This window comes from Lichtheimia ornata (genome assembly GCF_029851405.1).
Source record: "Lichtheimia ornata isolate CBS 291.66 chromosome Unknown scaffold00002, whole genome shotgun sequence".
Taxonomy (NCBI): Eukaryota; Fungi; Mucoromycota; class Mucoromycetes; order Mucorales; family Lichtheimiaceae; genus Lichtheimia; species Lichtheimia ornata.
Genome location: NW_026695322.1, coordinates 197,872 through 212,591, shown reverse-complemented (window position 1 = coordinate 212,591; position 14,720 = coordinate 197,872). Strand labels below are relative to the sequence as shown.

The 14,720-nt window shown below is 43.7% G+C and overlaps 4 protein-coding genes across 4 annotated transcripts; all 4 read left to right on the top strand.

The window, feature by feature from the left end:
• Positions 1 to 193: 193 nt before the first annotated feature.
• Positions 194 to 1,559, top strand: O0I10_000566 (uncharacterized protein; the record flags this gene model as incomplete). The annotated part of the gene is made up of 4 exons (XM_058480675.1): positions 194 to 358; positions 408 to 850; positions 905 to 1,089; positions 1,147 to 1,559. 4 exons carry the CDS (start codon positions 194 to 196, stop codon positions 1,557 to 1,559), a joined length of 1,206 nt encoding a protein of 401 aa, XP_058348239.1.
• A 653-nt stretch (positions 1,560 to 2,212) lies between these two features.
• Positions 2,213 to 8,870, top strand: O0I10_000565 (uncharacterized protein; the record flags this gene model as incomplete). The annotated part of the gene is made up of 15 exons (XM_058480674.1): positions 2,213 to 2,223; positions 2,330 to 2,453; positions 2,519 to 2,843; positions 2,920 to 3,157; positions 3,226 to 3,293; positions 3,354 to 3,587; positions 3,649 to 5,537; positions 5,599 to 6,141; positions 6,207 to 6,771; positions 6,822 to 7,044; positions 7,100 to 7,307; positions 7,369 to 7,510; positions 7,575 to 7,705; positions 7,760 to 8,028; positions 8,129 to 8,870. 15 exons carry the CDS (start codon positions 2,213 to 2,215, stop codon positions 8,868 to 8,870), a joined length of 5,712 nt encoding a protein of 1,903 aa, XP_058348238.1.
• Positions 8,871 to 9,595: 725 nt separating this feature from the next.
• O0I10_000564 (uncharacterized protein) lies at positions 9,596 to 11,053 on the top strand (the record flags this gene model as incomplete). The annotated part of the gene is made up of 4 exons (XM_058480673.1): positions 9,596 to 9,719; positions 9,836 to 9,946; positions 10,018 to 10,166; positions 10,220 to 11,053. The coding sequence occupies 4 exons, from the start codon at positions 9,596 to 9,598 to the stop codon at positions 11,051 to 11,053; spliced, it is 1,218 nt and encodes a 405-aa protein (XP_058348237.1).
• Positions 11,054 to 12,300: 1,247 nt separating this feature from the next.
• Positions 12,301 to 13,383, top strand: O0I10_000563 (uncharacterized protein; the record flags this gene model as incomplete). The annotated part of the gene is made up of 3 exons (XM_058480672.1): positions 12,301 to 12,599; positions 12,664 to 13,098; positions 13,191 to 13,383. The coding sequence occupies 3 exons, from the start codon at positions 12,301 to 12,303 to the stop codon at positions 13,381 to 13,383; spliced, it is 927 nt and encodes a 308-aa protein (XP_058348236.1).
• Positions 13,384 to 14,720: the final 1,337 nt, after the last annotated feature.

The following is a 14,720-nucleotide window of genomic DNA, read 5'->3' as shown; positions in this document are numbered from 1 at the left end:
GGGGGGTGGGTGGGTGGGTGAATGCTGTACAACTCTTTTTGCAGGGCAACAAAATTTAATTGGCATGCTTGATTTAGAGAAGGAGTGCATAACAACCTCTCTTTCTCGCTCTGTGTTCTTTGTTCCACACACTCAAAACACATACACCACTCGTCGACATACTCATTTGACGCATCTGAACAACGCAATCACCATGGATGACATGTATCAATATGCCTCGGCTGCTGTCAATAGCAACACGCCAAACAACACCAATCAACAACAAGGCACCGAAGATAACGACATTGTACTTCAAGCATTCAACAACTTTGGATGGGGTCAACGATTCAATAGTCTATTGGACACTGTCAAAAAACAAGTGAGTTGCTTTATTGGGCATCGTGATCAGATAGGCTCATACAAACAAGAGTGAAGCACTTGTAGAAACCACTCGACGCGACTTTGAAGAGATAGCCCAAGTACTTCGCGAAGATGGCAATAATGAGGATACGTCCAATCGTGATATGAGTACTTCCACTTCTTCAACCACCACTGCCGGCACATCTTCAACCACCACTGAAGTCCCCAGCAACAACAATGATACAATGAGTTTTGCCGCTCTTCGTGAACGAATCAGTGCCTTGGACCTGAACAGCTTATTACCTACACAACGATTGCCTGAGAATATGGATTTGACTCAATTGCGATCCGAGGTTATCCAAGGTACTCGGCATGCTGAACAATACCTACAAAAGTTTGGATCAGAGGTGATGGATGTCGTTACCAAAGCCATCACTGTGCTTGAACCAGAGGAGGAGGATACTACTACCAATGAGCGATCTGGTGGTGAAGGCAGCAATCCAAAGATCTAGTAAGTGGCTACTTGATAAAAGCAATGATAATGATTACTAAGACCGTGTCATAGTGCCACACGAAAAGAAGCATTGTTGGCCAAGATGCGTGTTGATCCAGAGACATATATGCAGGAACCTGAGGATACCAAAGTGCACCAAACCTTTATTGCCGGTTTCAATATTGAAGAGTACACGGATGAGATTGCTAGTTTATTGAAGCAGCACACTGATTTGGATACTATGATGCATGAATTAGGTATGTAAGCTTTATTGATATTGACATTGGCTGTTTACTTATGATTTTTCAATGTAGTACCTGTAAAGGTTGATTACACTACATTCTGGAAGCGTTACTTTTATCGTGCATGGTGCATTGAACAAGATGAACAAAAGCGACAAATGATTGTGAAGGGTGTTCACGAACAAGAAGATGATGAGGCTGACTTTAAGTGGGATTCGGATGATGAGGATGACGACCATAGCAAAACACCAACCAAGGATGGCCAACAACAAGAGCATGATGATAAGAACAAGGGCAAGCAATCGAGTGACAGCAAAGGAGGTTCTGATACGGATTTCAGCAACATCTCAGAGCCTGTTTCCACAGAGCCAAGCTTGGTATCTCCTCCGCTCAAATCTCAAACGGATGGTGACGATTGGGTTAAAGCCGATCACAAGAAGAAGGCTGACAATGAGGACGACGATAGCGACAGCGATTGGGAGTAGATAAATGTCAATCCATTATTCCCCATGTACATACATATTCTTTAATTCGTTGTTATAAATTTATGCCATTGTTGAACCATTGCTTCCAGTTCATTGGATGTCTCTTCCGATTGGTCGAGAATTAAAAGTAACCAGCAGCAACATTGTTCATATCGATGAGAAAGGAAGAGAGACGAGGTTCACATTTACGTTACACTCGTAAAAGTTGTGTTGATCATTTCATATAGACTTTACAAGCCATGTTTATTACCAAGCATGAATAGATAACAGCATTTTGTGGTAGAATAGGAGAATACACTAAGTCGGGTCAACTAACAATGGCCTTCCCCGATATTGTTCCAAAAGCACACTAGCATAGTAAAATGTAACAAGTGAACAAAAGATAGTACATTGAATACACAGGATTGTCTATAATGGTTTGGATGATGATGGAAAGGGAGCCACGTGACGCATGAGCGACAAGTAAAAGAGAGAAAGAGAGAGTGAATGAGTGAGTGAGAGGGAAAAAGAGAGAGCGCACAGTCGGACTTTTAGGCATGGATTAGGACATTGGCACCGCCAAAAGGCTATATAAGTCCTGCACTTCTCTCTCTCTTTGCAATGACCTGAAAGCCACATTCACCCACTACCACAGCAAGCAACCACTATTTCATATGGCGACAAGGTAAAGTACTCCTTCTCCTTTATATAATTATCCCCCAATACTATCCTACTATTATTACACGTATAAAATGGTGTCGTTCTATTATTCACTTTTTGTGCCACAAAAGACTCGATCGTCTAGTGCTCTTGCTGGACACCGGATCGACATCGTCCGTTCGACGTACGGCTGCACAGCAGTTGGGTGAAATCCAAAAGCAACATCCCGGTGAACTCTACAATTTGCTGTCAAGGGTTAGATTGGAAACGATCGGCTTGTTGTATCCATACACGCAACTCACATGTTGTTGTTGTTTTAGGTGGTTGTTCATTTACGCAGCAAAGCTTGGGACACGCGTTGGGCAGCTGGACTTGCACTTGAATCTATTGCATCTCATGTACCACCTTGGCAACCTGAAGACGATCCACACACCACCATTCCACCAGACCAAGATGATGCAGTCCACAAGCTTGCATTCGACCAATTCGATCTGGCATCTGTATTGGCTCACGGCAAGCTCTTGCTTGGGTCAGCAGGCAAAGAATACGATATCGACTTTTCAGATATGACACCTCAAGAACGTCTCGAACTACAACGACGCAACCTCAAAGAACGATTAGGATTGACCAGTCAGTTCATGGATGGTAAAGTGTCAACAAAGGGAAAAGGGGGGTTTAAGGAGGGTATTTCATGCTGATCCATACTCGCACATACATACAGTCGATCTTGTAGAAGACGCTGATCTCGTCACGAGCAAGAAACAAGGCACCAAAAAACCGAGTCCATCACCTTCATCATCCACCACATCCACTTCAACATCAGCAGCAACAGCAGCAGCAGCACCTCCTCCTACACCTGCTGTAACAGAGATCAACATGGCCGGTTTATCAGCACGTGAACGCAACATGCTCAAGAGGAAAATGAAGCAAGATGCTAAAATGAACAAGAACAAGGAAAAGTAGGTCATGGGATTTGGATGATGACTCAAGAGAACAACGATATTGATGTTATGTATCTTTCCAATAGAGTACGTGTTGTTGATCTCAAAGGCAAAACAACAGCAACCCCCGTCAAAGTCGAGAAGGAAAAGGATGGTAAATGATGCAATGCCCATTTTATTCTGCTTTGAATGCTAATGATTGGTATGATGATAGAATTTGAGTTGACGGCACAACCCCAATCCAATAAGTTTGTGGTGGAATCCAAAAAACCATTGCCGTCCGAAGATACTCAACAAGATCCAAGGACATCCGTTGAATGGCCTTTCAAGATGGTGTGTGAGCATTTATGTATGGACTTGTTTGATCCATCTTGGGAAATTCGACATGGTGCTGGTATTGGTTTGCGTAGCATTCTCAAAGTCCATGGTCAAGGAGCTGGTAGACGTGGTACGTGTGTGATTGATATATACATACAACAGATCTCTTATCAGGGTATATATCTATATAGTGGGATTATCCAAGGAAGAAAATGACAAGGCACACAATGCTTGGCTTGAAGATGCAGCTATTCGTTTACTTTGCGTGTTTGCACTTGATCGATTTGCCGATTTCGTATCCGACCAAGTTGTATGTCCTGTGCGTGAGACATGTTCACAGACGTTGGGTGTTGTACTACAATACATGGAGCCCAAGGCTGTCAAAAAAGTACACACGACACTGCTTGATCTCATCAACCAAGACAGCCCTGCCTTTGGAGGACGATCAATTTGGGAAGTACGACATGCTGGATTACTTGGATTGAAGTATGCAGTGGCAGTACGCAAGGATCTGGTTGAAATGCTTGTTGAAGGAACGACGGGTGCTGTCATTCTTGGTTTACGTGATCCTGATGATGATGTTCGGGCCGTCAGTGCCGCTACGTTACTTCCCATCACAGCTGAATTTGTTCGTATGAGCAGCGAGGATCGTATTCGTGATGTGATTACAACACTATGGGATTGTTTGATCGATCTCAAAGACGACTTGACAGCTTCCACGGGTGCAGTGATGGATTTAATCGCAAAAATGTTTGAGCAAGCTGGTGTGATGGATATCGTGCGTGCTCGTTGTTCACTTGCAGAGCTGGTGCCACGACTATACCCCTTCTTCCGTCACACTATCACAGGCGTACGCATTGCAGTACTCAACACCATACTCACGTTCCTTGAATGCGGCACAGCATCGGATTGGCTTGATGAACGCGTCTATCGTCTCGTATTCCAGAACCTTGTTGTCGAAGAGAAACCACCCATATTGGAAAAGACATTGGCTGTATGGCGTGATTTGACTATTGGCGGTCGTGTTGACAACCAGCTTGTACTTGCGGGCACACAAAATTGGCTTGGTAGCTGGTTTGAGGTTGCTATGACACCTATTGGACAACCATTGGATGTAGCTACGCACTTTTACAAACCACCTGGTGCTTTTGGTCTTGGTGGTCAAGTGACAATCGACAGCGTTAGCAGCAACAAAAAGAACACTACCACCAAAAAGGGAAAGAATGGCAACAAGTCTACCAGCGATGTGCGAAGTTCCGAAGAAAGCGGTGCTGGTGGTGATACGAGCCACAATTTGGATGCTGGAATGATTGCACAAGACTTTTCATTGATCACCACGGAGCAAGTGATGCGTTGTCGTGTAGCATGTGCTGCAGCATTAGGCATGGCGATGAGCATGTGGCCTGATGAATCCATGGAAATGTCCTATCAAGAAGTTCTCCTCACGTTGATCACTTCTCAATGGGCTATCAAACGCCAACTTGGTGCCATGGCGGTTGAAGAATGGGCAAAGGCCGTCTTAAAGACCCGATACAATGCTTCTTGTGTAAGCGATGCTCCTGGAGACGCCTTGTTAGCCACACAACACAAGTTCCCTCATACTTTGTCACAAGCCATGATTGCCAGCCTTGAAACAGGCATGACTCAACCCGCCAGCTTTTACTTTGAATTGGTGCATGTGCTTAAACGTATCCGTGGAGAGTGTCAAGCCATGTTGAATGGATTTGTTGATGCTGGTATCCAATCTTCCTCGCTACCCGCACTTCCTACCATGGTCATTGGTGAAGTCATGCCTGGTCAAGATATTCAAGCATTCACTATCGAGACAGCAAGCGCACTTGTGAGTGATACATACAATGCACTTGTTGCTCGTATCCCTCGTGGCAAAGGACGTGCTGCTATCTTGGATGGTCTCGAGGAACGACAAAAGCGTGTGGTTGCCTCTATTGGATATTATGAAGAGCTCAAGCAAAAAGTCGAGATCCATGTTTACGCAAGCACAGCAGGTGCCGTGGTCGAACTTGGCGAATTACCTGCCAAATTGAATCCAATTATTCGCAGCGTCATGAATAGTATCAAGGTAGGCACATGAAATAGATTTATATATGTATGCAAGTACCTATGCTAATTATTCTATATAGTTTGAAGAGAATGCTGATCTACAAGGTCGATCAGCAAGTACGCTTGCCGATTTGATAGCCCTTTGCGCCCGCAATACTGGACGTGTCAACCCCACCGATAAGATTGTCAAGAATCTTTGCACGTTTCTTTGTTCCGATACAACCAAAACACCTGTGCTTGAAGAGAATCAGACACAAGCCGGCATTTTATCTGTACAACGAGACGACAACAATAGCAAGACCGGCAACAATGGCGCCAAAGATGCTGCAGCAAACTTGACACCAGCACAAAAGGAGGCTCAATTGATGAAGCGTGGTGCTGAAACTGCATTGCGTGAATTGTGCAACAAGTTTGGTGGTCGGGTGTTTGATATTGTACCCAAACTTTGGGAGTGCCTATCCGCCAAGTTACAAGAGGTCTTTAGCCAAGATCAAGCCAATCGCGGCGTACCCAATGCAGATGCCATTATTCAAGCCAATCTGAATGTGGGCCAAGAAGTGATTGATACATTGACGGTGATGACCACAGTGGTGCCATACCTATCCAAAGACTTGTGGAAGAATGTAAGTTGTGCTTGATGCTCTATATTCGTGAGCATATATAGATTGACAAGTATATCCAATTACAGGTGATACAAATGGTGCCTATGATTTGCAAGGGGCTTCAATCGTGCTACGAGCTTGTACGACATGTCAGTGCAACTTGCCTAGCAACCATCGCCAACACCATCACAACCGAAGCCATGGAGATCATTATTGAAAACGTCCTTCCTTTGCTTGGTGATTCAGTTAATGTGGTCCATCGACAAGGTGCAGCGGAGCTCGTCTACCATATTATTCAGTTGTTGGATACCAAGATCCTCCCATACACCATCTTCCTTATTGTACCAGTACTTGGTCGCATGAGTGATCCCGATGATGCCGTACGCTTGATATGCACCAATTGCTTTGCCTTGTTGATTCGACTTGTGCCATTAGAAGCTGGTATACCGGATCCCCCTGGCATGTCAGCCGAGATGCTCGCCTATCGTGATGAAGAACGCAAATTCCTATCGCAGCTTTTGGATAGCTCCAAAGTTGAGAACTTTGAAATCCCTGTCAAGATCAAGGCCGAGCTTCGTAAATATCAACAAGAAGGTGTCAATTGGTTGGCATTCCTCAACAAGTTCCAATTGCATGGCATTTTGTGTGATGGTAAGTGTTGGAATAGCATTACAATGATACGTAGACTAATTTGAATATAGATATGGGTCTTGGTAAAACGCTGCAATCCATTTGTATTTTGGCAAGTGACCATTTCATGCGTGCACAAAAGTATGCTGCAACACAAGCACCCGATGCCGTACCATGTCCTTCACTTGTTATATGTCCACCCACACTCACAGGCCATTGGTATCACGAAGTACGCAATTACTCGGAGAATCTCAAACCATTGCTATACACTGGTGGCCCGGCTGAACGGAAACGGTAAGCGATCCAATGTGAGTGATGTCAACAAATATTGACAAGGATACGTATCTAGGTTACGGGCTAGCATCAAGAATCATGACATCGTTATCATGTCCTACGACATTATCCGCAACGACATTGACGATTTATCCCGCATCCACTGGAACTATTGTATTCTCGATGAAGGCCACATTATCAAGAATGCGAAGACCAAGATTACAAAAGCCATCAAGACTTTACAATCCAATCATCGTCTCATCCTTTCAGGCACACCAATACAGGTAATGCGTCATATGTCTTTTGGAATTGAAAGGAGCGGGAATCTGATATACCTATGATTAGAACAATGTGCTGGAATTATGGTCATTATTCGACTTTTTGATGCCTGGTTTCCTTGGTTCAGAAAAGGTCTTTAATGAGCGATTTGGCAAACCGATCCTTGCGAGTCGTGATAGCAAGAGCTCTTCAAAGGAACAGGAAGCTGGTATGTGATATGGATAGCAACGCTTGATTTCATTCATGTGACTTAATTTTATGTATGTATGCAGGTGCCCTGGCATTGGAGGCTCTCCACAAACAAGTATTACCATTCTTACTTCGCCGACTCAAAGAGGATGTGCTTCACGATTTACCACCCAAAATTATACAAGACTATTACAGTGAGCTTAGCGATCTACAGGTACAATTTTGGGCTCTATGTGATATGTGTAATACTAATGCGATGCTATGATAGAAAACTTTGTATGAGGAATTTGCAAAGTCTCAGACTAAGCATGCTGTGGAACAAGATCTTGAGGAAGAACAACCAGCGGCGGAGGGTGGTGGTGGCAAGTCAGCAACACACATTTTCCAAGCTTTACAATATCTCCGGAAGCTGTGTAATCATCCACTGCTTGTGCTGAATGAGAAACATCCGAGCTACGCCAAGGTGCAAGGCAACCTTGCGCGCACAGGCACATCTTTGCACGACATCCAGAATGCACCAAAGCTGCAAGCTCTCAAGTAAGTTTATCTCCCCCCCGTTATGGGTGATGGGGTGTGAGTGTGTGACACACGAAATGCGGAATGATATTAATTTAATAATCCCCAACAACAACAACAGGCAGTTGCTTGGCGAATGTGGTATCGGGGCTACGACAACAGAATCAGAAAGCGATCCAGCAGCCATGGCAGCGGGTGCTGTTAGTCAACATCGAGCACTTGTATTTTGTCAACTTAAGACGATGTTGGATATCATTGAAAATGATTTGTTCAAAAAGTTGATGCCAACAGTGAGCTACATGCGATTGGATGGTTCTGTGGACGCGAGTAAACGACACGACATTGTACAAAAGTTCAACGCGGATCCTTCGATCGACGTGTTGCTATTGACGACACACGTGGGTGGGTTGGGATTGAATCTGACAGGTGCCGATACCGTCATCTTTGTGGAACATGACTGGAATCCAATGAAGGACTTGCAAGCTATGGATCGAGCACATCGTCTTGGCCAGAAAAAGGTTGTCAACGTTTATCGTCTCATCACGCGTGGCACGCTCGAAGAAAAGATCATGGGTCTACAAAAATTCAAGCTCAACATTGCCAATACCATTGTCAATCAGCAAAACTCGGGTCTCCAGAGCATGGATACGGATCAAATTCTCGATTTATTCAGTGTTGCAGGTGATGAGAGCTCTTCCACCAACAAGAAGAAACGAAAGGAGGGTGCAGCAGCAGCAGCAAGTACAGCTGATGTTGGTGATGGCAAGGCCAAGGCAGTGATTGAAAATCTCGAGAATCTTTGGGAAGAAAAGGACTACGAGGAAGAATACAACATTGACAACTTCATTAGTGGTCTCAAGTAGAAAAGATATATATACTATTATACAGGAGGAATATTAAACAAGTAGTAAAAGAATGATGTATGGTGATGATGATGATGATGGTGATGGTGGTGGGACATTTGTGGTGCAAAAGGGGAAGGGAGCGTAGCACGATGCACGTGTTTGTGAACATTGTGATGCGATGATGTTACCGACACACCAAAGAAGTGCGGACTTTTTCATGAGCAGAGGCTGTGTTTCCCGTTAACACCTGCTGTTGCTGCTTATTCGATATCTCGTTTTCTTTTCTGTGTATCGCCATATTCTCTCTTTCTCTTTCCCTTTTTCTCTCATTCCCTTCTTTAAAATAATCCGCTACGCTCCTTTACCCGCTATATACTCGTACCCCGTCCTTCATTGCTCCCTCGTATTCTCTCTTTTTATTTATCACCCCTAACAACAACACGCGCCCGAAAAGGACATTGATCGTATTCTCAAGCTTATCATCATCTCTCCGCTACTCCATATTAAGGTATCTATTGAACTTTTACTACAACAACATCTCTTTTACTTGAAGTCACTTCCCCTTGGGCATATACCTATCTTGTACATCTATCTCCCTAAACATCCATTGAGTATAAAGAAAAAGCCACGAGTTGAAAAATCATCCGCTCGCACTCCGTTATTTTCCTCTTTCCCTTTCCATATACACAAAAACCTCATTGCCCGCCAGCATTCTCCTTGAGATCTTACTGTAATATCTAGTCATGACAGGAAATCAGTCGCATTCTTCTACGGCAGCCAATTCGTTCTCGTCTCATAATGTTGTCGGTGTCCATTACCGAGTCGGCAAAAAAATCGGTGAAGGCAGCTTTGGTATTATCTATGAAGGTGAGGAGAAATTGATTCCAAATGCGTTCTACATGTGTGTGTGTGTGTGTGTACACATACACATATGTACATCTGCATGTCAATGCATCAATTTGGCAGTAACACAAGCAGTTAAGGTACCAATCTATTGAATAACCAACCCGTGGCAATCAAGTTTGAACCAAGAAAGAGTGATGCTCCACAACTACGCGACGAATATCGGACGTACAAGATCATGGCTGGCTCGAGTAAGTGTGTGTTCTTTATTGAACGGCATTATACAAATATACATCCTTATTCACTTGTAATGGATACATAGCTGGTATACCCAATGCTTATTACTTTGGTCAGGAAGGACTCCATAACATTCTCGTCATTGATTTGCTGGGTCCCAGTCTTGAAGATATGTTTGATATTTGTGGTCGACGTTTCTCGGTCAAGACGGTTGCCATGCTTGCCAAACAAATGGTACGTATCATCTATCGATACACACATGCATATAGCTAACATTCAAAGGATAGTTGGACCGTGTGCAAACGATTCATGAAAAGAGCTTGATTTATCGAGACATTAAGCCTGACAACTTTTTGATCGGCAAACCCGGCACCAAAATGGCAAATCAGATCTTCATTGTTGATTTTGGCATGGCAAAACTCTATCGAGATCCCAAGACAAAGCAGCACATCCCTTATCGCGAACGCAAGAGTCTCTCTGGCACTGCACGATACATGAGCATTAATACCCATTTGGGTCGAGAACAGTCGCGACGTGATGATCTCGAAGCACTCGGCCACGTCTTCATGTACTTTTTGCGTGGGTCTCTTCCATGGCAAGGTCTCAAGGCAGCCACCAACAAGCAAAAATACGAGAAGATTGGCGAGAAAAAGCAAAGTACAGCCGTCAAGGATTTGTGTGAAAACTTTCCAGAGGAATTTGGCATCTATCTTCAATACGTTCGCAAGCTTGGTTTCGAGGAGACACCTGATTACGACTTTTTGCGTGAATTGTTCAGCAAAGTGATCAAGAATGCTGGTGAAGTCGAAGATGGTGTTTATGATTGGATGCTCTTGAACAATGGCAAAGGATGGGAAACCATGTCAAAACGTCAAGCCGCTCGTCAAGGTCTACCTGCACCAGCCAAAAAGGTCATTGCTGATAATCAACGTCAAATGGCATCAACAGATAATAGCAACCAAGCCGCCAATGCCAACAACACAGCAGCAGGGACTCAACCAGCAGCAGCAGCAGGACCAGGTGGTGCTGCTAATCATGCAGCTGATTATCACCACGTATCACAGACAATGCCAAAGAAGCAAAGTTTGCTGTCAAGATTGACATGTGGATTGTGCCACTAGAAAGAATGTTCTTTTATTATCGTCCACTGAGCATATAATTACCACGCCAACAACCCCATCGCCATTCAACGATCACCATCCAAATTCCCCCCAATGTTTTCTTTTTCTCGTTTCACGCAAGGCCCTCATCCCTGAAATGCAACACAATCATACGCAACACAATCATCACGCACAATCAATCTTAGTTTGAATATCACCTTACAATACGTACACGTTCACAATCAATCACAATCACACACGCACTTTCACACACACACACACAAAGCCTTTTAATTCCTACCATTTTTATTTCAACCACAATGATAAAATCAACCATGCACGCATTGTTGTGTGTTAGAAGAACCAATGGAACTTTTCATGAATCCCACTCGTGCTGTGATGATGTTTCTTTTACTACTCGAGCCTTTTCAATGAGATAACGACCTTCTTTGTACTTTTGAGACGTCTCAGCTGCTGTGAGGTATTTCCATCCAAGGTTGTTTCCGCACATCTTGCATGTAACATTAGCGACAATGTATCGCCCTGTTAAAAGGGTGCGGTTGTGATGGATACTGTGTGACACATTAACCACCTCCGATGCTAGATATGCCAATCCATGCTGTGTAATATACAACGTTGTTAATGAAAGGACATCTTTTCTTATTGCCATTGTTACAATTACCCTTCCTTGAAATGTACGAGATAAGATAGCTTGGTAGCTTGCTATATGAGAATGGCAATTACAACATAGGTAGATTGGGGTTTGGTTGTCAAGAAGGTATTCCAAATGATGTGCTGCAGGAGGAGGAAGAGGAGGAGCAAGTTTCAAGTTCAAATCAGGAAACCCCAATTGAGCATGGGCAAACATTGGGCAAAGTGGAGTAAAAAAAGGGAGGATTGGAAAAGAAGGTATACTGATATTAACCCATGTGAATGAATTGAGGATGTACATTGGGGATGGCTATTACTGTTGTTGTTGCCAAGAACACTTGGCTCGGACCGATTCTAGGCGTGTGTGGGAAACTGTGTGCATGGATCACAGATGATCGGGACTCTTTTACCGAGAGCCTAAATTCACCATGGTGTTCTCTCCAAAGCAATGGGCCCCCATCCATTCATTCCTCTTGGTTACCAATTGGGTGCATTCCTCTATCATGGAGCAAGTGACGTAATATGAGCTGAAACCTACACTGATGGGCTTTCTCCATTTAGCTGCTATGTGTTGTGCAGCTGCTCTCTTCCTTATTTCTCTCACCGCTGCTGTGTCTATGCAACTTTTACTCCTGCCACTTCTGGCTCCCCGCAGCCCATCGTTGCTTTTCGCCGATCCTCGTTTGATTCCCATGTCACCCACTGCATTTGATTCCGAACCAGTTGTCGATACGCCTATGCATATGCAGCAGCAGCAGCAGCAGCCCATTGCCTGTCTCAGCGATGGCGACGACGAGGGTTGCAAACTACTTGACGGCTTTGCCATTGTGGTGCAAGTGAGCTTGGCAACAACGGCCTTCTTGGTATTACTCTATAAACGCTGGCGAGAACGACCCCAACGACCTGTTCCCATATGGTAAAACTCTCTCTCTTCCTCTCTGTACAAATGACAATGACTTATAGATGGATTCGATTATTAGGGCACTCGATGTGAGCAAGCAATTCATAGGTGCTGGGGTCATCCATTTCCTTAATCTGGCAGTGAGTTACCTTGTGGGAAGACCCATGAATGGCCCCAAGACCAATTTATGCGTATGGTACTTTTTGAACGTGTTGGTGGATACAACGCTTGGCGTGGGCGTCCTCTGGTTCTGGTTGCATTCAATTCAATGGGTCCTTGAACGATACTTGCATGTCGATTACATTCGCAGTGGTCAATACGGCCAGCCACCTCTTCGTCGTCGTATATGGCCTTGGGCACGTCAAACGATTGTTTTTATCATTGCTGAAGGTCTCATGAAACTATGCGTATTTATCCTGTTTCGTTTGTGCCCCTTTTTGTTTGATATCGGCTCTTGGGCATTGGCTTGGACACGTGACAATTATCGATACCAGGTTCTTTTTGTCATGTTCGTGTAAGTAAAAATCAAGCATCAGAGGAATGGGTTGTTGTTGGAATGGAAACCAATGGCTGATCTATATTATATATACTCTGGTCGTTTATCAGATTCCCATGCATCATGAACGCAGTTCAATTTTGGATCGTGGATACCATTGTCAAAGTCAACCCGGCTCTAGGATACCATGATGTCAAGAGATCTTCGTCACCCCCATCAACGCCTACAACTCCTCGACATCCCGATGACGCCATTGCGGTTTCTATTAATGAGCAGGATGAGCGGACGCCTCTCCTTAGATGATATCTCTATTCTTTATTCCCAACAACATTTCCACCATACACGCCCAACACATACAGACATCCACTTTCCCAATCTGAGCATCCTAGAAGATATACCTGATCATTTACCACCCTATGTCCAATACACATCACCTTTTGCATTTGACTTTTTATGCATGCACACAGTGCTAATGGGATTCTTTTGGCTGCATTAATATCAATCGCTGTTTAATCATTCCCCGACAGCTATGATGAGACTTTTATAAAGAATGATGCTTCACCCACTTCTGTTTCCATGACTACCACCATGGGGACCATGGGCGATTTACATATATAAAAAAGCTACGCATTCTCACATTTTTAAGATGGCGAATGATGAGAAGAAAACTTATTAGTTCAAATGTGCTCGCCCTTGGGTGATCGATCCGACAGGTCAAATTACCCCAACAACAAACAAACAAAAGGCCATCCACGTACTTTTTGCATGAAAGCACACAATAAACAACCAAAGTAACCTTGCCTATATGCTTGTCGGTGCGTTTTCCTATTTAAGTCTTTTGATACCTATAATGGAAGGCTTGCTTTTAATGCCATGTATGATTGCTGCCATCCATTTTGTCGTGTGTTTGGAACTTTCATTGTTCTTGAGAAACAAGTAATAGGATCTGCAAGATCATTGTTACACATATTCGTTCTAGGAAGGAGTGTCATTGTTTCCCAATGGGATGTGTAACGCTATTTAAGATCAAAATGACGCTTTCTACTATAGTGATAGTCGGCATGATCACTAGCTGGTTAAGTACGATCGCATACACTCTCATTTGAATAGAACCAATATTTATTGGCGGCTCAAGTATATGTAGGCAGCTTAGTTGGAAGCGGCAGCTATGATGTGCAAGTGTAAACAAACCACTCTTCTGTAACTTGTTGCATACAAGCACTGGGACCAAGTGATTAGATAAACGCATATGAAACTTTTTCGGTTTCAGAAATGCGTAATCAACCATAACAAGACATCGAGCAGGGAACGAACTGGTAATATTATGAGGATGACGATCTCTTGTTGAATGCAGTCAACTCCCATTTATTATGTTCATATTGCTATAACCAAGTTTGATATGTATGTTCTATATGTATGTCTGTAGTATGCAAGATGAATAAGGGGATGTCGGCAAATGATGTAATGAGTTAGCAGATGATATTGCACAAAAGTGGCAACCTTGTGCCTTGTGTCCAAAAAGCTATTGCTATTTCAACTGATCGGAATCTCAAGCACCTTCTTCACCTGACAAACTTTGTTCGTCATGTCAAAGGATTTATAAAGCGCTCTTTTTTTCGCACACATTTACTGCATAATCG